Source organism: Drosophila yakuba, chromosome 3L (genome assembly GCF_016746365.2).
Source record: "Drosophila yakuba strain Tai18E2 chromosome 3L, Prin_Dyak_Tai18E2_2.1, whole genome shotgun sequence".
Classification (NCBI taxonomy): Eukaryota; Metazoa; Arthropoda; class Insecta; order Diptera; family Drosophilidae; genus Drosophila; species Drosophila yakuba.
The window spans coordinates 22,656,051-22,678,452 of NC_052529.2; the positions used below are offsets into that span (position 1 = coordinate 22,656,051).

Consider the following 22,402-nt stretch of genomic DNA (forward strand, 5'->3'; position numbering starts at 1 on the left):
TTATGGCCCAATACCGAACCGAAAGTGCATCTCTAATACACTATTTCAACTGGAAAAACAAGCAGAAAAAGTACCAAGACAAAGTACAAGTTCAGGAGGGATGGAAGGACATAAAATGAGGGGAAACTTCTCGAAACGAACCGCATTTAATCACACATTTTCCAATGAAACTGCAGCAAATTGTTTATTTAATTTTTAATGTGTGCCTCACAGAGCGAGGTGGCAAAGGGATAGGGAGGCAGAGTTTGGTTTTTATGGCGTACACGTTTTGAGTTCGCGTATCTCTTGGATACGCGGTGCTCACTTCGCTTTATGGCCATTACCGTATGATTTGTCTTAACAATTAAGAGCGCGTCTAGTCTGCCAGTGAATCCGAGCAAGGCGGATGGATGGAGCGTGTTCCCTGTTCGCTTTTTATCTGTAACTTGTAGATGCACAGACTTACTGCACAAATATGCAGTGTGGTGTGGCCAGCGGCAGCCACTTCAAAAGAAATGAAACGCAGCCAAAGATGTAAATGTGCATGTGCATCACGAATGCCATCGCTACACCTCCGCTCTCAACTTCCCCCATATGTCTATATGTTTTATTTCCACTTGGGCTCTGGTGTTTTATGAGTACAGCTAACTGATTGATGCGCCTATTAGGTGAATCCCCATTCCCACTGGCTTCCATCAGAGCAAGGGCTTCGATAGAAGGGACGGACCATTATTTTGACGCTAATTGGATGTGAGTTCTAGTGCGGAGAATGGGCTTAAATAGTTTAACAGCTCGAATTTTGAACATTTAATTAGCAAATTCAGCATTTCAGGACATCTTTCAGTTACCTCGTCAGATACCATTGTGTAAAACCGCAAAGAATTTCCCCCCTACGGCAAACTCATGTTTTATTTAAGCATTTAATATTTTTGGCAAATAAAGGGCTCTCTAGTCCCTTGCTCTCCTCAAACGAATTTCATTAACAAAAGCAGCATACAGACTGTAGTTGCTGTGCCCTTTTTTCATTAAAACAAATTTCCATACAAAACCCAAATGACATCAAAGATTCATTTTTATCATGCCGAGGCCGAGGCCGAGGCCGATGCCGAGGACGAGAGTTGGTTGTCTGGCCAAGCTTGGTTCTGGAATCGGAATTGGGACGGGGTCTACGTCTGGTTCTAGTACTCGTTTCAGTTTGCCCAACCGACAAACTGCAGACGGAGGAGGTACTAGCAGCTGTCCCGGCTCGTCTATCATAATACTTAAATATTTATAAATTTAAATTCACGTGAAAAACAAAGCGTCTTTCTATGTAGAGGGGCGGGATGAGTGGCGACTGGATGCAGCGACAGCGTGGAATTCAGCAGAAATTGAGAAATGCCAAAAGGAAATGTAGTAATTTTGTAATTTGCACTCGAGCAAAAAGCGAATGAATTAATCTTAAAGCTGCATGTGGGTTAGCGTGAGGCCGGAGGAAAGCCGCTAGCGACAGATGTCGCAGGGGAGGAGCAACCCCAATTCCACTTGCGATTCCAGCCCCAACTCCAATCCCTGCGCGAACTCAAACTCCGACCAGAGCCACATCATCGAGCCGGCCTTTGATTTACGTCAAAAATCGCATATGTGGAAATGTATTCACATTAAATCCCAAAACGTTGGCAAAAATAATGCGCGAATAACTGTCGCCGGATCCTGGGATGCTCAGTGCCCAAAGTTCCCCCTGGCCTCCTGGATGCCGTGCCGGTTTTGACTGCAAAATTTATTGAACGCATTTCACGGCCCTCCGCCAGTCGCTTTGTGGTACGCACTTGCACTGGTAAAACTGGCGAAACCAAAAGGCAAACTGGGAAGGGGAGAAAAATTATACATATCCTCGTTATTTTCATTGAAAATGAAAATTTATGGCGTCTTTAAGGAGCGACACATTCGCATATGCATGTTAAATGAGGATTAGGCCGCGTACTGAAAGCCTGGGGCAGAATCTATGGATAAAATGGGGCCCTGGACAGCAAGCAGCACTCTTGATGCCATAAAAAATTAGCTGTCATATTGGGATTTACGTTAAAGAATTCCTCTTATTTGTGAAGTGAAAGCACATTAAATTTTTTGCTGCTGACCTATCTACTTGCCGTATGAACGCACCTGCACCCACTACTCAATTTAGTTTCCCATTTACATTCCATAAGAATCCAAATCAAACTTATTCATTATCGTTCCACTTGGATCATTCACACTGGACAGCTGAGTCAGAGGTTCAGCCTCGAATAAAAATACCCACATCGGCCACGCCCACTTTCATCTTTGTCTCGGTCCCCTGTCTTGGCGGAAAATTAATTGCTAATTTCGAGGCAAATAAAACAAGAGAATTTTGCGGATGAATCGATCGGAGCGGCGGTGTCATAAACCAGGCTTTAAAGATCGTAAACAAAACCCCTGACAAATCCGCTGACCGACGCTGCGTGGGCTTAGGCGGTGTTTCTCTTTATGATTTTTACGTTTCTGATATTAAAAATTAAAATCGAAGAACACGAAGACACAGCAAAAAAAAAAATCCACATTAAAATAAGGGCACTGAGAGAAGCCGGGAAGTGTGTCTGGAGTATTCTCAGAATTTCTCGCAGTCCTAACCAAAAACTCTCGACTTTGACAGTTTGCGACGGTCCAAAATTAATTGGCATTTAGAGGCATTTTTCGGATGTTTGCTGGGGTCTGGCTACAATCTGCGTAACGAGGGTTCGCTGTCGGTTGTTTGCGGGACTTATGCGAGGAATTATGATATGCATAACTGGCGCGATAATAAGCCAAGAAGCGAATAGATCATAAAAAACTCTTTCGTTACAGATCACTTTCGCTGCATATGTACATATAAATGGAGAGCTATTTCTGACTTGACTGCTTTATCTTAAAATCTTAAAAAAGGATCACAAATAAAGACTCCGTCTTCCCGAACCGCGTCAATCTACTTTTATTCTACTCAACCGTACTTTACCTAAAACTCTATCCCCACACCCAACTCCGTTTCCAGCCCAATCTCAATTCCGCCCAGCTGTCAGAGCGGAGGGCAGATGGAGATACAGAGACAGAGGGATTAGCGGTCCCATTCGTCGTTTCTGTGCCTGCCTCTGGGCCTCTGTCAGTCAGCTGGGTGAGATCCAGTGAGCTCAACTGACGGGACCCACCGAATACCAACGTAACAATGTCTAAAGTCTGCACCGCGCCGCGCAAATAACATGCAAAATCCACTTCTACGCTTTTGGTAATCCGCATTTTAATGACTTATTTTCTCGGCTTGCCTTTTGGCAACAAGATTCCACACATGTGCTCCAGCCGGCTCCTCAGTTCCTCAGTTACCCAGCTCTCCATCTTGTCTGGTTGGCAGTGGATTTGGGGTGGTGCTCCCAGGTTCATAAGTAGACAACACCTACTAAGGCGGCCTCGGGGAGAAGTGTTCTGGCAGACGGCCCACACCATAAAATTGTCATTTATTATTTTTTGAATTATATTTCCGAGCTTTTAAAGGTGGAGCTGGAATTTATATTCAGCTTAAATAATTTGTACGACTTTCAAGGGTCCTCTAAAAAATCAGCTTTAAGATGTGGATCCCCCAGCCATGATTTTATTGTTTACTGGTCCGGTTCTAATGCAGTTTGCTGGCCATGTTGACTGTGGAAATTTTATTTAGGGCTGGCAAATGCAAAATTAACGATGGGGTTAATGATGGGGGTGCCTATTAAAATATTTTACGAATTTAACCCTTTCGCAGCCAAGCCTGCATATGGACTTAATTTATGGTCTTGATAGCAACTGCGTTCCTGTCAATGCGCCTCTCTAGAAAGTACACAATTGCAACTCCGTTCGGCAGTCTGTATGTCTGTCTGCCTGTCTGGGGCTTTTTCCGCCTTGGACTTGGCCGGAGTTAATGCAGCTGGAACAGGACTCGTGTTTGCCTGTTGGCTGATTAATTGCAAATTGCAGGGGTGTCTGCCTGGCAAACCACATTAAAAGGCACCCAAAGGTCACGAAAGGAGCCACGTCCATCGATCCTGCTGCAGCCCCATCCTTATGCGTATTCCATGTTTATTATTTTCACTTCCCCACCCTCCACCCTCCACCCACCATTCGACCCCCGTCATTTATGCAAAGTGGAGCACCATGGTCCTCACACTACCCACTACCCACCACCCACTCTGCCACTCCCAGCCCCCTCGAGTGCCAATCCAAAGCCCTGCAGCGCCGTTTGCACCTTTGATGTGCGCTCCACTTCGACGACAACATAAAGGGCGGTGGGTGGCTGGCATTTCATGCTGGGGGAATGGGGGGTGGAGCACTTTCATCATTTTGGCTTTTGCCATTTGCGCCCGGGCGCCACTTTTGACCACTTGATGGCGGCGAAGGGTTGCCACTTGGGCTGCTACCAGGCATCGTGTGCCCTGTAGTTGTCCTTTACCCACCTTTTTCCGCGCTTCAGGTCACTCAGTCAGCTCTGCTCGGGTGGCTTTGGAAGCCGTTCCTGCCAACTGCTGTGTTTGGGCTGCTATCCGTCCATCAGCAAGCCCATATTGGGGCACTTTGCCTTGGACTAGCTGCCACACCCCAAGCGCGAACCCCACTTGGTAGCTATTCGCTTCTGTTGCCGTTCTTGTTTCCACTGATTAACCTGATGCCTTTAAAAATTCGATAAAGGAGCTAGCCTGAGGAGGGTAAATTTGTCTAGCCTCGTTTTAGGGGACCGGAAATGAGGATTCCAGCGGAAGTAGGCGATGGATACATGCGCTGGACGTCCGATAAGAACAAGTGTATATCGAAACGTATAAGAACTGGCTAGGCAAGTTGAAACTATTTTCTTTTTTTTTTTATTTACACTTTAATTTGGATTGGGTTTAAAAAAGTTTAACAGCGCTTTAAGTTGTTTCAATTGGCATACTATAATAGAGCTAAAAACAAGAGATAAAAACAAGAGATAAATAGTCGAGTTCCCCGACTATCTGATACCCGTTACTCAGCTGGTGGAAGTGCAAAGGAGAAATGTCCATGCTGACAGTTTTTGGCGGTTTGTGGGCGTTAGAGTGGGCGTGGCAAAAAGTTTTTTGGCAAATCGATAGAAATTTACAAGACTAATACAAAACTGAAAAAATATCAAAACATTTTTTAAAAGTGTGGGCGGCTTGTGTTAGAGTGGGCGTGGCAACATGAACCGACAAACTTGCGGTGCGTCTATGTCTCTGGAGTCTGTATGCATGTATGTAATCTCAACTTTCTAGCTTTTATAGTTCCTGAGATCTCGACGTTCATACGGACAGACAGACGGACATGGCCAGATCGACTAGGCTAGTGATTAAGAATTTATATACTTTATATGGTCGGAAACGCTTCCTTCTGCCTGTTACATACTTTTCAACGAATCTAGTATACCCTTTTACTCTATTTTAAATTTTTAAGAAGTGTGCGCGTGGCACTGTTGGGCGGTTTGTGGGCTGAAATTGATCCTGATCAAAAATATTTACTTTATATGGTTGGAAACGCTACCCTCTGCCTGTTACATACTTTTCAACGAATGTAGTATACCCTATTACTTTACGAGTAACAAGTGAGAACGTTATAGTCGAGATAATCGGGGACTATCAGATACCCGATACTCAACTGGTGCAAGTGCACGAGAAATTTCGACATTTGTCTGGCATTTGAATAGATCAGCAATAATAAAATGAAAAACATTTTTAAGAAGTGTGCGGGTGGCACTATTGGGGGTTTGTGGGCGGAAATTGATCCTGATCAAGAATATTTACTTTATATGGTCGGAAACGCTTCCTTCTGTCTGATAAATACTTTTCAACGAATCTAGTATACTCTTTTACTCTACAAGTAACGGGTGTCAACATCTAGCTCTAACAAAATTTTAAATTTCTAACATATAGAATTTCTAACATATAACACATAGAAAGAAAATATCGATACATATTTGTACAAAGCTAAGCTAAAGTTTTTTGAGCCGTGCAACTCTTATCTAATCATTTATCATTTTTCTTAAAATTTTTTTAAACCATTTGAAAATAAATTACCGTTTGAAAACCGGCTTTTTCTACTGTGTGGAAGTTCATTTGCCGTCTGGCTGGGGCCAAAAAGAGGTAGGCAAATGCATTCATTAATAAATTATCGGACCAAACGAAACCCCTAACTAAAAGGAAGGCGCACACACTTTTTTGGGGGTAGTTGGAGACAAAGTGCACAAGCCACCGCAGCCACCATCGACAACAAGGAGCCCGTGTCCTGGCATGCAAAAGGATGTGAAAGGACGAGGGCGATATCATTACGTAAACGTAAAACTTCCGCCTTAGAAATTCAATTAAACTAATAAATTTTCCATTATCCTTATCGATGGCATCGAAGCGCACTGAGCGGGGAGGCTGAATTTGATTGTGTGTACCGGAGTTGCAGCAGGAGTGCGAAGAGGGTCTTCTGATGGGGATGTGGCAGAAATTTAAATTCTAACGCAAACATTAACATACGAACCGGAGCGAGAGAGAGCTGAGTTGGGCAAGAAAGGAGCTTGGGGATAGGAAGAAACGAACACATGTGTAAAAATAACAGCAACAAGGACAACAAATAGAAACAATTTGCATAAATTAAAACTTGCGTCAGAGGGAATGAGTGCAGCAGGAAGGCATCAGGACAGTGGGCTCAATAGATGCACATTAAAGAAAAACTGCATTATGTGTCCAGTTCTATTATCGAATCGAAGATTTAGAAGGATTTTACATGCCACTCCTTAGATAATATTTGAAATTTATTAAATTTTTTTTTCAAAAAACTAAAATATAAACTTTACATTTATGTTTTTAATAGTTTTTCTTAATTAATTATTTATAAGACAATTTTCCCGATTCTCACCACTCCAGATTTTTATTAGTTCTCCCTTCAACCCTTGGGCTGCAAATTAAACAAGAGAGAACGCTATAGTCGAGTTCCCCGACTATCTGATACCCATTACTCAGCTAGTGTAAGTGCGAAGGACAGTTTTTGGCGGTTTGTGGGCGTTAGAGTGGGCGTGGCCAAAAGTTTTTTGGCAAATAGATAGAAATTTACAAGACTAATACAAAAATGAAAAAATATCAAAACATTTTTCAAAAGTGTGGGCGTGGCAGCTTTGGGCGGTTTGTGGGCGTTAGAGTGGGCGTGGCAAAAAGTTTTTTTGCAAATCGATAGAAATTTACAAGACCAATACAAAAATGAAAAAATATTAAAACATTTTTCAAAAATGTGGGCGTGGCAGTTTTGGGCGGTTTGTGGGCGTTAGAGTGGGCGTGGCAACCTGAATCGACAAACTTGCGCTGCTTCTATGTCCCTGGAGTCTGTATACTTGATCTCAACTCTCTAGCTTTTGTAGTTCCTGAGATCTCGACGTTCATACGGACAGACGGACAGACGGACAGACAGACGGACGGACAGACGGACATGGCCAGATCGACTCGGCTACTGATCCTGATCAAGAATATATATACTTTATATGGTCGGAAACGCTTCCTTCTGCCTGTTACATACTTTTCAACGAATCTAGTATACCCTTTTACTCTACGAGTAACGGGTATAAAAATGCCAAATAACAAGGCAGTCCGAGTCCAGGACTCGAGTTCTTGGTAAAGCGACTCCTAGTGGGCGTGCCTGACCAGCTCAAAAGTTCTTCGGTAATTTTAAAGTGGGCACACTCAGGCAGGGGCCTGGCTTGTCCATTTAAATTCTCAGCATATTAAAGGACACAAAATTCGCCTGGCCTGTTGGAGTGAGTGGTTGGAATGGAGTGCGGTTTGAGGAGCCACCACTCCGAGCAAATGCGACGGCGACATGCCTCAGCTTCGGGTTTTTGCATGTGCAACACCACAGAAGCGGTGGCAATACAACCAGGAGCAGCAGCAAGAGCAGCAGCAGGAGCAGCTCATTTCTTTGTCAGGACGCACGCATTGCAAAGGGGTCTGAGGTCTTGGGTTGCTCCTTCCGCTGCGACGGCAGGACAAACACGTAAATTAATCTGACAAGTGATACTTCTGGCCTCCGGTCTAGTTCCCTGCTCCCTGCTCCCTGCTGCCTGCTCCCTGCTGCCTGCTCCCCGCTCTCAGCTTCCCTTCCCTTGCTTCGAGGGGCCGTCAAAATGTCGCTACTCTGGACAGCAGCCATGTGGCAAGCATGGAAGTCCTTTGGTCGTCACAAGCACACACTCTCGCAGGACAATGGCTGACTGCCGTCTGCTGGCTGCTGACTGTTTTCGAGCTGACTTTTTACTCTGCTGCCAGTTGATGGGACGCTGACGTCAGCTAGACACGGCCAGGACGGCAGTCCAGGGAAGAGTCCCAAGTGGAGCACCCAAGACAGCCTTCGGTGTAGCCCCTCGGCTGGCCTCCTTTATTTACATGTATTGCAGTTATTTTATATGTAATTTATTTTCCAACGGCCCTTGGAGTCCTTGGGTGCCTTTCCTTGCCTCTTCCTCCACATCTGTTTTTGTTTATTGGTTTTCCAACTGGGGGCTCTGTGCTCCACCGACTGGCTGGTGCCGTCCCCACTGGGAAAGTGTGTTGTCTGCCAGGCGCTTGGCGTTGTCGGCTGTGGCGGTCAAGTTTGGGTTTTGGTTTAATGGGGCCGCCGGGTTGGACAGTGAAGTGGAGTGACCACAGCCAAGCTTCATACGGTATGGCAACAGCGGGAAGGGTGGATATCGTTTTACCCCTATAATAATTAGGTTTCCAAGAGGAGGCAAAGCCTTCCTATAATCTTGACTTAGGCCAATTGTCTATTATTTTGAACAGCGAAACATGATTGCAAACAAAGTTCATGAAAAGATGATAATTTCATCTTTCATTTTTAAAAATCCTGTATTTTAAAATAGGATAAAAAACGCACACAGCCTTGTTTCTGTTAAGTTGTTACTCAATAAAAATGCTTCATTTAAACATTTTTAATTGCCCCCATCCGGTGCTCGATTGGCAGTCATATACTCTTTCTTGGAGCACATGAACAGTTAGAAACATGTCATATTCCCGTCGAATATGCAAAGACAGCAGTAAAAACGCAACGAAAAAGGAAGACGATTACCCGGCACACTTCACCGATGTTAATCAATTAAAACATTTGTGAATTTCCATAAACAGTTTCGCCTCCGCTCCGTCATTATTTGTACACTTGCAAGGCTCACTTTGTTTACATGGAAGCCTTCTGATCCCGCATTCCTCCTTCATCTGCCTCCTTCATAATCTGCCAATTTGTGAATGCGGCAAACAAAAATTGATTAAAACATCACGTAATCGCAATGTCGTCGTCGTCATCGGCTCCAAGCTGGGAGCTTGGCCCATGGGCGGCGCCAACGTCAAGTTGGGGATCTAAAATGGCATCTACATACCATATACAAATGCCATATATAGTCTGTGTTGGGATCTCCGGACTCCGGCGGAGCACCGCACGTACGCATGTGGTTTCGCTGGGCTCTCGGCCTATGCCGTTTGCATATGAATCCAAATCGTTTCAATTGAATTCTGCGAACTCGCAGTTGATTCATCTGAAAGCCATTGCAGTGAATTCAAATCGAGCCATTTATCCATTGCCTATAGGCGAGGTATTGAGTCTATTGCGGACTCCAGATATTAACGACAAATTGCGAGTCGATGAGGTGGATGTGGACCAAGTGACTCACTGCGAGCAGAAGAACCTGACATCTTATCAACGCCGACATAAATATGACAAAGGGACATGTATATGGATATCTGGCATTCGTGGATTCCGCGCTCGACCGTAATTCTTTCTTGCGGTCTTCATAAATTTAATTTTTACATGTGGCCCAGTGTCAGGGCCCTTGGCTTTGGGCCTTGCCAGAACATCTCTGGGCCAACTGGACCGTCCAAATATGCTTAATGACTTGTTTGTGTGCTGGATTTATTATAAATTATATTTTTGGCTGCCCGTGCGAGAAGCGAGTCTTCCCTGGAGACCGCCAAAGTAACCAGTTCGGCTTGCGAAGTGATTAAAATTTTATTCCAATGAATTTTTGTTGCGGCAAAGCTGGCGATGCAATTGCTGAAGGGCAATCCCCGGTGAATTATAGAGCAAGTTGGGAATTTTAAGCTGCCACTTCGCTTGCAGCCGGGACCTCATCCATCATGGGAAATTGAACTCCAGTCGGCCTGGCCTACCTCCCACGCAACTCTCAATAGATTTCCATGCCGGAATACTCGTATCTGGGTCAGAGTGCTTGATTGATAGCAAATAAAGAGCGAATCGTTTGAATCAAGTCAAATAATATTTCTTCTGAGTGGTACTTGGACATTTTAATTAGTCGTCTCCTCCTCGGCGACTTTGACACAAGGGGGCAAAATAATTGGCCCAATTCAGGGACCTTTGATTCGATCTGATTGTGATTGTAGGACGATGCCGAAATAAGCAAACACATGCAGCGCAGAGGTCTGTGCATCATTTGGATCAATCAATCAGCGGATTTGGGTACTCTCGATATCTGGCCCAGAAATATGCCACACATGAATCAACCCAGAAGCAGCGGAAAGGTTGCTCTTAAAACATATGGCAAGGCCCAAATTAATTTGCAATGAAAATGTGCGAAAAGATGCAAATCACCGGGATTTTCGGTAAAAAATTGACCAAAGCATAGGTTTAACTGCGCGGCTACGAAATATGTTGTCAAATATATAACGATTCCTACCACACCGAATAAAAACCCGATGTGGAGCCGTGCATGTGTGGCACTCTATCATCTGTATACTTTGAAATAAATGTGGAGTAGTTAGTTCTGCTCAACCCCAGACGAAAACAGGAAATGTAAGGAATTGCTTTGGGCTGCCGAATGGGTGGTGCTCTGAACCTGAAGGCTGTCAGTCGATCGGTATTTCATACAAAGTTTGAAAAAATCTCTCGAGCATGTTTATGAAAATGCTACCGGAAATCGATTGTCTGTCAGGCTACCATTTCTATAAAGTACAGGCTGGAGTCGAGAGGAGGACCAGGAATGACGTTGGCTAGTAGATTCTTCTTTTCCCCGTAAATTATGCAAATAAGTCAACACTGGCTACAGGATGTATGTGCGTCTGCTGGAAAAGTTTCCCCGACGGACCACAAATGAATCATATGCCAAAAGGCATTTGAAGGCCCTAAGCCATTGTAATGGGGCCTTTGGGTCCTCCTCGCCATGTCAGCCCCAACATGACGCTGGGAAATGCATGTTGGAGCAGGGAAAGTTGTGTGCTCAAGTCTGAGCGCTGTCAATTTCAGTTTCCGTCTCCGTCCGGATACGAGACGATTTTGCCAGATTTTCCCAAGGAGCAACATTTGTCTTTCTTGCAGTTTGGGTGTGATCAAAGAACCGAGGCCTGCTTACCCTTCAAAATACTTATAAGTTACATTCTGGGACCGCATGCGGAGACTTACCTGCAAGAACTGAGATAAAAGATATTTGATAGATAGAGAGAGAATGAGAGAGAATGAGAGAGAGGGAGAAAGACAAAGGCCAGAGGTTTCTAATACCTAATCTAATACGTAATCCCTGGCCACAAGCCGACTTACATTGGGTTTAATTAACGAAGGAGGCGTGCTGGAAGGGCGGACTAAACTTAACCGGAACACAACTTAAGCGCATAAATTATAGCCTGAGCTCGGACTTAGGAATGCTAATGATGTCCTCCAGCTGTCCTTTCTCCATTCACTTCGTGGCCCGGCTAATAATGCTTTTGCATATAATCAACCAGCCCATGCATGACCTTTTCATGGCCACATCCTCCTCGGGCTCCTCGATCCATGTTCTTGGGAGGTTCACGGTGCTAATCCAACGACTTGACTGCCATTACACAGGACACTGGAGTCGTGGTGGGGGAAAAAAAACGTTCATTTGCTCAATCGTGCACTCGAAAATGTCAATTTACATTTGCGGATTTCCCCCGAGAGGCAATCCGGCCCAAGCCAGCTTAAGTTGACTTTAACGCCTCAATGCATCCAACTAGAAGGCCCAGATGGAGGTGGAGGCCAATGGAACTGCGAAGGCATTCCATATAGGAGAAAGTTTTTGTGTGTGCAACAGGGAAAAAAGGAAAACTTTTTATTAAAGTCAGCTGAAATGGGTGGAACTCGTTTCGGTTTCGGATTTCAATGCTCCCAGAAACTAGCCCTAGTAGTCCACGTTCTGTCAGCCATCCTCATTCCACGCCCCATGCTTTTGGTGTGCGAGTGTGTGTGTGTGTGTGTGTTTGACAATGTGGGCGTGGCTCCCGGCTCTGTCTGTTGCTTTGGTCAAGTTAATTTGTATGTGTGGCCGTAAACTTTTGCCAGCTTAGACTTTCCAACGCACTGGCCAGTGGGCGGCCAGGATGGATGGATGCTGCTGCCACTGAGATTTGGACAGTTGGGTGCGGGTCGGAGACTTCCCCCGATATCTCAAATGTCCAGTTTTGGGCTCCGACCAAAATGTGTGAATTTTGTTGGCTTATTGCTTTTCTATGCCGCATAATTGCTGACTTCTTTCACACATTCGCACACATCATTGGAGCGGGCTGAGCTGGGTTGAACTGGTCTGGTCAGGAAGGGACCGATTTGGGTGGGACTAAGCATGTTTGTCCTTAAACAAGGCGCATAAATCATTGGGGGCTGCCGCAGAGCCCCGAAATTTATGCTTGGTTGCATTTTTGATGTCCGGGACCTAGGATGAGGACGAGGACGGGGACTGATTAAATGCTCGCCCAGTGGGCAGGGAAGATAAGAGTGGTTGGGTGCGCTGTGGCAGTCAGAACAAATCAAGGGAAAAGCTTTCGGAAAGCCTATTTCAATTCTGAGCTGTCGGATGCCTACACTCGCTATCTCTATTTTGGCACTGAACTCCAATGGAGTGAACATAGTGTTTTTCAGATAGCTTTGCGCCTCATAGCGGGTTGCATGGCTACGTCATGGCCACCAAGGTTACCATCGCTTGCTACCCAAACAAGTTGTCCCAGCAACGCGAATCGAATTCAGTTCCCCCCGTCGTATCACTCATTGTAGCTCAAATCGTGGTTCAGGATATAGATTCCAGACACGTCTTTTTAACACCTTATTAACTAGTTCCCTTTAAGAAGGATGCCCTGCTTTTCCGCCTCCAATGTGCGATTCGTCAGTGCAGAATCCCAGGTGCAACAAAAGTGCAATGAGCTGAGAGCCAGGGCACGAGCCCAAACGGCAGCCTATCGCCCGCCCCCTGGTGGGTTCCGCCCACCCTTTGGGTCCTTCAGGAGACCACTGTGTGACCAGTCGGCAGCCTATGACCAGAAACAACTAAAGCGCAATGAACGCGATCGAAAGCGCAATCAGGGCACAAAACAGGTGGTGCTCCGTGCCGGGGAGCTTCGTCGTCTCAAGGATCAGGGAAAACTAGAAACCGTAAGCGAGAAACTGCAGAGAATTGAGCAGCAGGAGGAAAAGCACCGCAGGCAGCTGCAGATGGTTGAGGAGACGCGACGGCGTTTCAAGTCCATCGATGAGGCTAAGGGGGTGGGCGCGTCGGAGGGCAGAACCACCTTGCTCAGCGAGGTCCTGGAGGAGAAGCAGTCTGTGCTTAGCCGCGCTTTTCTTGCCCGCCAAGAGCAAGAACAGGAGGTGAAGCAGATAAACCGCATGATTCTCGACGCAAAATGCAAAGCTGTGCGGGAAGCGCAGATCCATGAGAAGCACCTTTTATCCAAGGCGCTGCGCGAGGACGATGAGCGACTGGCACGTATGGTCAACGAACGGGCCCAGAAAGCGCTGACCGAAGAGGATCAGCGCGAGCGACTGGAGGTGGAGAAGCGGAACCGCTACGCCCAGGAGATTCGGCAGCAGCTCTCGGAACGCGAGAACGTGCGCTACTTGGAAGCCAAGCGGGTGGCCGACGAAGCCAAGGACATTCGACGCGCCACCGAGCTCTTGCGTAGCCAGGAGGAGCAGCAACGGGCCTTTGCCCAACTGCGCAAGCAAAGGTTCCGGGAGGAGCTCCAGCGCATCCGGGACATGTCCAACGTCTTTAAGGCGATGCTAAGCGAACAGGAGAGATTGGCTGAACTGCGTGTAACCGCCTACATGCGCGATAAGCAGGAGAAGGAGCGCCAGCTAAAGGAAATGCAACGTTTGGCCAAAAAAGAGTTCGAGCGCCGCCAGCAGCGCATCTTCACGGTAGCTGCCGAAGCCATGGAGACGCGCCAGACCAACGACGAGCTGAAGTATCTGAAGGAGCGGGACCGCGTGGAGCGCGAGTACCGCCAACGGGAAAAGGAAGCGGCCATAGCGCGTCGCGAGGCTGAGCGGGACCTGCTAGAAGCACGGGCTCAGCAGGCCCAGGAGATGAAGCAGCGCCTGGCTCTGGAGATCGCCCACGCCGGAGAGGAGTTCGCCAAGGTCATGGATCGGATGCGCGAGGAGGAGGAGAAGCAGAAGGTCATGGATCGTCAGCGGGACGCTCAGCGGCAGGTGTACCGCCAGGACCTGCGCCAGCAGATGACAGACAAACAGTCGGAGCGTCGTCGTCTGGCCGAGCTGGAAGCCGTAAGAGTGCAGAAGTGGCTGGATCAAGAGAAGCAGCGGGACGCCAACATCCAGCAGGTGATCAGCGCTAAGATCGCGACTATGCGCGAGAATTGCCTACCGGAAAAGTATCTGCGGGAGGTGGAAAAGCAGTTGAAGAACATCCAAAGCTCCCGCAACCGGATCCGCTGAGGGAGGCCTTAACTCCCACACGGTTGCCTATTGTCGGGCGCTCTTGGAATGCCGGTAGTGGGGTACATGTTGCACCTCGAAGTATGCTATTAGTTCTAGTTTCGAAAGGTTTCAAAATAAAATACACTTAATAGATGGAGTGCTGTTTCCAGCAAGCAAGAACGCGTTTCATGGCTGGGTAGGTAGGCACTACTACAAAGATCTAAGAGGTTCGAAGTTCGAAGCAGAGAACTGCAAGAGTGGCATTTTTTGCCACCCTGATCACACTCAACAATTTTGAGTGCGGGTGCCACTCACACCGGTTTTCGCGGGTACATACAAACACCCGGTCAAAATATTCGGGTGTCTGCAAACACCCTGGTGCCTGCGCACCCGAATCAATGCGGCACCCTACGTCGCGGGTACCGATCACACTCGCCACTCATAACGAAGGGTAGAGAAGGCAAACATGCAGAAAAAGGCAAGTGCCTTTTTCTCGAAAACACCCGGGTGTCTTGGTAAACACCCGGGTGTTTTGGTAAACACCCGGGTGTTTTGGTGAACACCCGGGTGTCTGGTAGACATTTGAGTGCCTGTGGTAGGTAACATACGAAAAAGAAAAGTACATTAAGTACTGAAAAACGAAATATATTATGACGAAAATCTGTAGAATTATGCGTTCTATTTACAGAAATTTAACCAACACGAAATAGACATTTCTTTTTTATATCTTATATTATTTGCTTTGTTAAAATTTTTAATATTTAATTACCATATTTAACTTTGTATGTATAATTTTTCTTTTTAAAATGATGAAAAAAACAATAGAAATAGAATTGTGTTAGTTAAGTATAAATACTATTTAATAATATACATAATATATTATTTAATAATACATAAGTTTGTTTTTTGTTAAGACATTAGATACATCAAAACGCAAAAACATGTGCACGACCTTTTTCTTGGGTGTTTCCAATCACCCTAAATTTTTTGTACCGTGTCTCGCTTCCACCCATACAATTTTTATGCATACAGAAAAGTACCTGCGGCCGATCCTTGCTTGCGCGTCACCCACCCTAAACTTCTTTGCACAGCAGACACCCGGGTGTTTTTGTGCAAGTACAAAAAACACCCTGGTGGCAAAACACCCGGGTGTTTGTCATTGCTAAATTTAGGGTGTCTCCAAACACCCGGGTGTGGAGACTCCCGGTGTTTAGCGGGTACACTTAGGGTGCCGGTGGCTCGCTGCAGTTCTCTGGTTCGAAGCCGATTCACAGCCCAAAAGTATGCCGTTAAATTGACAGCGAAAAGTAAATGGCGAGTCGAAATCAAAGAACCGCCTTGATAACGAAGCGACATTGTTGCGCGTGCGGTAGAAGAGTCCGCCCACACATCACGCTAATTTCCAACTATGTAGGCGTTTAGTCCACCTCCCCCTAGCAACCCACTTTCCCCGCGGGTGGGCACAAACAATTACGGGTGAGCGGGAATGGGGTGGGGAAAAACTACAGCCTGGGTGCCATGGAAAAAGTGGTAGCCAACTTTTGGCTACAATAAAATTTTATTATGCCACACACATACGCTGAGCGTACACAAGCAAACAATGGAAAGGAGACGAAGACGAAGACGAAGACGAGAAGATAAAGATGAAGATGGAGCTGGAGCTCCAGCTTGAGTGGAGATGCCACCGCTAGCGACAACGGCAACGACCAACTCTTGTGCATGGTTCAATTATCGTATTTCATGATTCGTTAAATTTTCGCATACGCCAAAAAAATACCCAAGATATGCCACCACCCCCCACCGCCCAGCCCACACCCACATACAGCCACCCAACAGGCTGCAGACGAGAAACAGGTTTCCCCTGACAACCATAGAGATTCCTACCTACGACATGTCGGGGACCCGCAGAGGGCTATGGGTCTGAGACTGAACGAGAACCTGGGCTTGGGATTGCCTGCCACTCGCATATGGCAGTAATAATTCCAATGACAATAAACGTTGTCGTATTTACAAGTACCAACACACACGCGTACACACACACCCTGACGTGAATTGATGAGAAAAGTTTTGAGGAAATGTCAATAGAGAAGCGGAGACAAACTATGCTCCGATGTACGAGGGAGTCTGCAGAAACCGTGGTACAAGTACTGAAAATCCGGAGGAAACCTTCTAGGTTTCCTACGCCACACTGTGGGTAAAATAATTATCGTCTTGTTGCTGGCATTATTCGGCCTTTCAGGTAAATATTTTATGAATTTAAGAGGAACCTGATTGTATCAGGCGCATAAGTTTTAACTTGGAAAAGAGTATACTTAATGTAATCTAAGCTAGATTCCTTACAAAATGTTTCTGCTCACTAATTTATCTCGGTCCGAACTCACTCAATTTCGAATTTACTTATATCTTCCGAAGCTTAATAAGCCATATCCCACGGTTCCTGTCGCGGCATCTTTGGCATTTATAAATATCGTGCTGGGCAAAAAGGTAAAAGCCAAAATATCGATATTGTAATTGGAAAAAAGTACGACGCAGCTGCCTTAGTGTGCACTGCATTCCCCGGCATTCCTCGGCATCGCTCCTCCGCCGTTTTACTCCCATCAAAATTTATCTACAAGATTGCACACAATTGTTTTGTATTAGCAGAGTGATTCCATTCCTCAGTTCGCTCCAGTTCGGGCTGCCTTCCCTGGGCACTCAATAGTTCGGTAGTAGAGAGTAGGGATGAGCTACCTCCGATATGTGTGCTTAAAAATAAATTGCTCGGCTTTAGTTCTGCGTTTTGTTCCTATGGCTTTTCCTTTGTAGTTGCGGCTTGGTGTTTCTGCCACAGCCGCAGAAGCTCTTTCCCTTTTCATTTCCTCTCTGTTATACTCTTAGGTAGTTCAAAGCGGCGCAAGACAGATGAGCAAAGTGGTTTCGGTATCTGTGTCCGTATCTACATCTGCAGAAAGAGCTTCCTCCATATCTAGGTGACTGGGTAATGGGTTTCAATTGCGCCTCAAACTTACGGCATCAGTCGTGCGTCCGTTTGCATATCAATACGCGGTATGAGCGGAAAAACGAAATTGAAAATGGAAAATCAATATAAATGAGGAAGCCGCTTGATTGGTCCGCTGCAGAGGTGTCGCTACAAAATGGATTTGTGGGGGTCACCGACAGGAAACTGCGCATCGGGCAGCAGACCGAGCACAAAAATAGCGAATTATAAATAGACGGAACTCGGCTTAATTTGACATGGCAAATCAATGGAAATCAATGGGGAAAATGGTCTTAAATTGAACACCGCAATCAAGGAGTGTCGCCAAGGGGTATTGATTGATAGCCTGCCGATGCTATCTGCTCCATCTGAAGACCCTCTTCGCCCCTTAACCTTCTAATCCGACCGATAAGGAGGAGCGTGCACCTGCCGAAGGTGGCGCCTACTTGCCCCGTCTTGTCTTTCCAAAGACCATTCCATTAGTTGAGCCCTGCGAATATAAGACTTTGTGACTATTCCCCCAGGTATGTGGAAGAACGAATGTGCGATTATGAAATAAATGTGTCCGATTAGATACGCGACACGCTTGGGACGTATACATTTAGTCGGGCCAAGAATGTTTATTTTCGTTTTCTTCGATGTGAAATGTGTTGTTCTAGGGGTATTATGACCACAATTACATATTTATTTATCTTTCTATCTGATAGGTGGCCTTATCAAGCCTTTGTTTATGGACAATCTAGCCTTCTTCAGCAAAGGGGTTTCCTGGAAATGTGCCCCGCCGAATCGAAATGTTGAGGAGCCAAACTTAAAAATTTCACCTCGTAAATCACTTGGGCAATAAACATTTATTCAGCCTGTAGAGCAAACACTTAGAGTAAGCCTTAAAATCTGTCGGTAGCCAAACATAATTAACATAAAACAAATAACAAAATTAAACTCAACATAATTGATTTGTTCATAAATCCCGCTCCTCGCCTCCAGCCTCGCAAGCGAAGGTTTCCCGAGTCTGTGCAGCCATAAGCGCGGCATTTATTATTATTTATTATTTTTATGCACTATCAGCCGCAAAGCGCAGCAGTCGGCGTCGCTGCCAGAGATTGTCGCAGCTGATTGGGGCCTGGAGCTGGAGCTCCATGTTGGCGGGCTGGCCACATCAAAAGCAGCAGCGACGACTGCGACGTGAGTGGGGTATTGTTTACAAACAACCAAGTGGCTAGCGCAGAGCCAGTAGCTTCGCCGAGATACTGCGGCTCAATCCGGCCTTGCAATATCAGCGGCAGATTCTTTTGGCGAGATACTAGCGCATAGCCAAAATTCTCATGATCACCATCGAGCAACCAGCCGTCGAAGGCCGTATCGATTTCCGGGATTGGCAGCGGAGTTGCACAACCGATCGATCGCTTTGGATTTCGAAAATCGCCAGAGGAGTGTGGGGGTGGACAGTGGCATATCAGGTAAAATGTGCGCCGCGCGCTTATCACATATTTCTGTTTGTTTCGATTTCTAAATGGAAAAATAGTCGAAATAGCAGCCGCCAGGCGATAAGCCTGATTATTTCCCATACGCCACATTTCCAGCTTAGTGTCTCAGACGACGTGGGTCAGATCGGCGACCGGTGTGGCATGGCGCGACATTTGCGGCTTGTACACCTCTTTGTTGTCGTCCTCATCCTCTGCGTGCGAATCCTGCGAGTCCTGAGAGTCGTGCGATTCCTCGGAGTCCCTGGAGTCCTCTACATCCGAGTCCTGGATGTCCTCCAGTGGCGTAGTGGTGGTCATTGAAGCAGAGGCAGCTGCTCCCAAAAAGTGGACCTTAGCCGAGGCCGTCGAGTTATTGTTGTCCGCCATTAGTTGGTGGTGCAGGTGGTGGCTATAGTTCAAGGAGGGCGGGATTCTGGCGGTGGTGCTGGTCCGAAACCGCAACAGGTCACCTACGTAGGCTGCTGTGATGGCGGCATAGGTCACTCCAAGAAGGCCGCCGGCCAGGACGTCCGACCAGTGGTGCCAGTAGTCGGCCACGCGGCTCAGGGAAACGCAGAGGGCAGCCATGAGGAGCACGAACTGCAGGACGTGCCGCAGGACTCGCACTCCGCCTCGTCCCCGCCACACCCCGTGTACGTAGAGGGCCAGCAGGACCATCGAATAGAAACTAAGGCTGCTGTGGGCACTTGGGAAGCTGACGTGCAGCTCGCGGATTTGTCGCGTGGAGAGGTTGTGGTTGGAGCAGTGGAACTGCTCCACGAAAAGCTCAGCGTTCTGGGGGTCCGAGCAGGTGCTGCCATCATCGAGGCGCGGCTGGCAACCTTGGAAGAAGTGTGGCCTCAGCCGCCCGACAGCGTGCTTTGCCAGCTCGGTTGTTAGGTAGGTGGCTATAAAGCCGAAGCTGAAGGTGGCCTCCGCGCGCCACAGATTGCGGAAGTAGAGCCTGGTGCGGAAGCGCTTGCAGATCCGCATGATCTCCACCACGGCAACGAAGAGCATTGGAAGCAGGAGCATCATGAGCAGCAGCATCGGCACAGTGATCGTGCAGTCCTTGTAGGGATACCGGATGCTCAGATCGGAGCAAAAAAACCCCCTCTTAAATGTGTGCATGACTTCTGTGGCTATTCTGATATTTTAATGTGAGCTATGTATTTCAGCCGCGTTCTTATCGCGTGGGTTCGAGCCAATCCATCGACACTTGGCACTGGTTTTTGTGACAGTACATTTGTTTCTGCTTTTCACGCCCAGTATCTGTGGCCATTCGTTTATGCGTTTCACTTATTTTTCGGTTGTCACACAAATTGCGCACTTAGTCGAGCGTTGTATATTGCGATTTTGGCTTTCGAAAAAAGCGCGCACGACTTCTCAGGCCGGGTTCAAAGGCGATTTTCTTTGCGGGAAATTAGCGAATTACGGCTAACAGCCGTCAGTCATCTGGCCGTCGCTCTGCACCGCCTTCCGCAGACCGTGAACCAATGGCAGCGGGCCCAGCAAACACGAACTTCCCGCTTTGTCCGCACTCCGTTTCGATGTCTTTGGGGCTCTGGGCCGCTCTGACGCTTTGTTTGGGATCGGCGCTGAATGTGCCTAGCTCGCTGCTAGTGACTACAACTGCGACCGCGGCTGCGACTGCAACTGCGACCGAGAAGGCGACTGAGAAGGCGACGATCGCTGCCGAGCTGCCGGTAGCGACTGCCCCGCGACTTCGAAGCAGCCGTTCGCCTCTGGCCCGCTGGAGTGTCTGCGCTCCGAGCTCCGCGCTCTACGGTCTTCAGTCTCTGGTCTACGGTCTTCGGAACGGAGAACCCAAACAAAGTTGCGTCTGAGAGACGGCCCACCGCGGCGAAGGTTTCCAGCGCTGTGTGCGATTCGCATTGATATTGGATTTCAATGGTACTTGTACTCCTCCTTATCACGACCGCGCTGCTCTCAGCTCGCAGCTCGCATGTACGCTGTGAAAAATTTTGTAAGGTTGGATTTCATAGGAAAATCCGAGCAGCTTAGATGAGCGTATTAAAGAATGTCCTTCTTCTGAATCCAGATATAAAATTATTTTAACAAACTGAGGCTCAACAAATTAACAAAAAAAATCTTTAAAGCTATTTACATTATTTTATTAAATAAAATGGACGTTCAATCGATTTATTTTGCATTTTGTACTTCCTTGTACCTTATTTAGTGAATACCGAACACTAAATATCGTTATCATCATTTCCATTTTTAAAGTTTGGACTTTTTATTACCTCGCTTAGTGTAACTGATTTTAGCGGTTTTTGTACTATCTAAATTGGTATCTGTTTAGGACTTGTTTATAAAGTTAAATTCCAGTGTACGCCTGTTCAGACCTTCTACTCTTTTCGCCTGTTGGCTTTGGCACGAATGTTACTAATGAGGAAACTATTGAATTGTTTCAAGGTTTGCTCTGCTTAGTTTGCTTAGGCTTGTTTGCCTGCGACTTGCCGTTTGCGCATAATGAAAGAGTTGCATTTGAGTCGCTGGAAATGTGGACGCCGAGGCGTATGGATGCTGACGGAAGATGGCAGATGGAAGTGAAGAGTGGCAGTGTGGTGGAGTTCCTTCGGCTGGTGTGGTCATAGGAGTAGGTCATTCCGACGAGACTTAAAACGGCTTGCTGCTCCGCTGCGTGCCTTTGAAGCATTTGTATTGATGTAGGTCGTTGCTCGGACCCCAATGAGTAAACGGACCTGGCGGAGTGGACTCGGCAGTAATGGAGGCGAGGGCCAGCACTAGCCAGACCCATACTCCGAGTGTTGAAGCTGGAACTGAGGCTGGAGCCGCAGTGCATAAACTGCAGCCAGTTTATGGCCACTTTGTATTTGCACTACGAATCGGACTTCTTTATGGCAATTTTCAACTGCTCAATTTGCATCGAAATTGCTGTGCTTGCAACTATTTGCTGTTAATTTATGCTAATTTCGGAGTCCCACTGCAAGGAAATTACCCCAAGAGTTCGCCGGACAATGGCCACGGATATGAAAATATACAAGTCAGCCCAATAAGCTATTGAAGGGGACATAGGAATTTAAATATCAAATTATTTCCATTGTATTTACAGTTTGTCCTTAATTTGAAAAGCAGAAGGCAGAAAATATAGTTGCTAAGCATAGATAAATACATAGCAAATTAGTTTTTTAACAAACGAAAATAACACAAGAGATACTGTCGAGTTCTCCAACTATCAGATACCCGTTACTCCTGTAGTGGCATATTGATAGAAAAAGGAAGAAAAGTATTAAATGAAAAACATATTTAAAAA

The 22,402-nt window shown here is 46.6% G+C and overlaps 3 protein-coding genes across 3 annotated transcripts in view; 2 read left to right on the forward strand and 1 right to left on the reverse strand.

Annotated features, from left to right (window-relative positions):
* The window catches only part of LOC6539328 (putative phosphatidate phosphatase), a 59,499-nt gene that overhangs the window by 27,140 nt on the left and 9,957 nt on the right, over positions 1–22,402 (forward strand). The window lies entirely within an intron of this gene.
* On the forward strand, positions 7,535–14,833 carry LOC6535149 (cilia- and flagella-associated protein 45). The gene has a single exon (XM_039374321.2). The coding sequence runs from the start codon at positions 13,075–13,077 to the stop codon at positions 14,680–14,682; it is 1,608 nt and encodes a 535-aa protein (XP_039230255.1). The 5' UTR covers positions 7,535–13,074; the 3' UTR covers positions 14,683–14,833.
* Positions 18,471–20,767, reverse strand: LOC6535150 (putative phosphatidate phosphatase). The gene has a single exon (XM_002095776.4). The coding sequence runs from the start codon at positions 20,233–20,235 to the stop codon at positions 19,231–19,233; it is 1,005 nt and encodes a 334-aa protein (XP_002095812.2). The 5' UTR covers positions 20,236–20,767; the 3' UTR covers positions 18,471–19,230.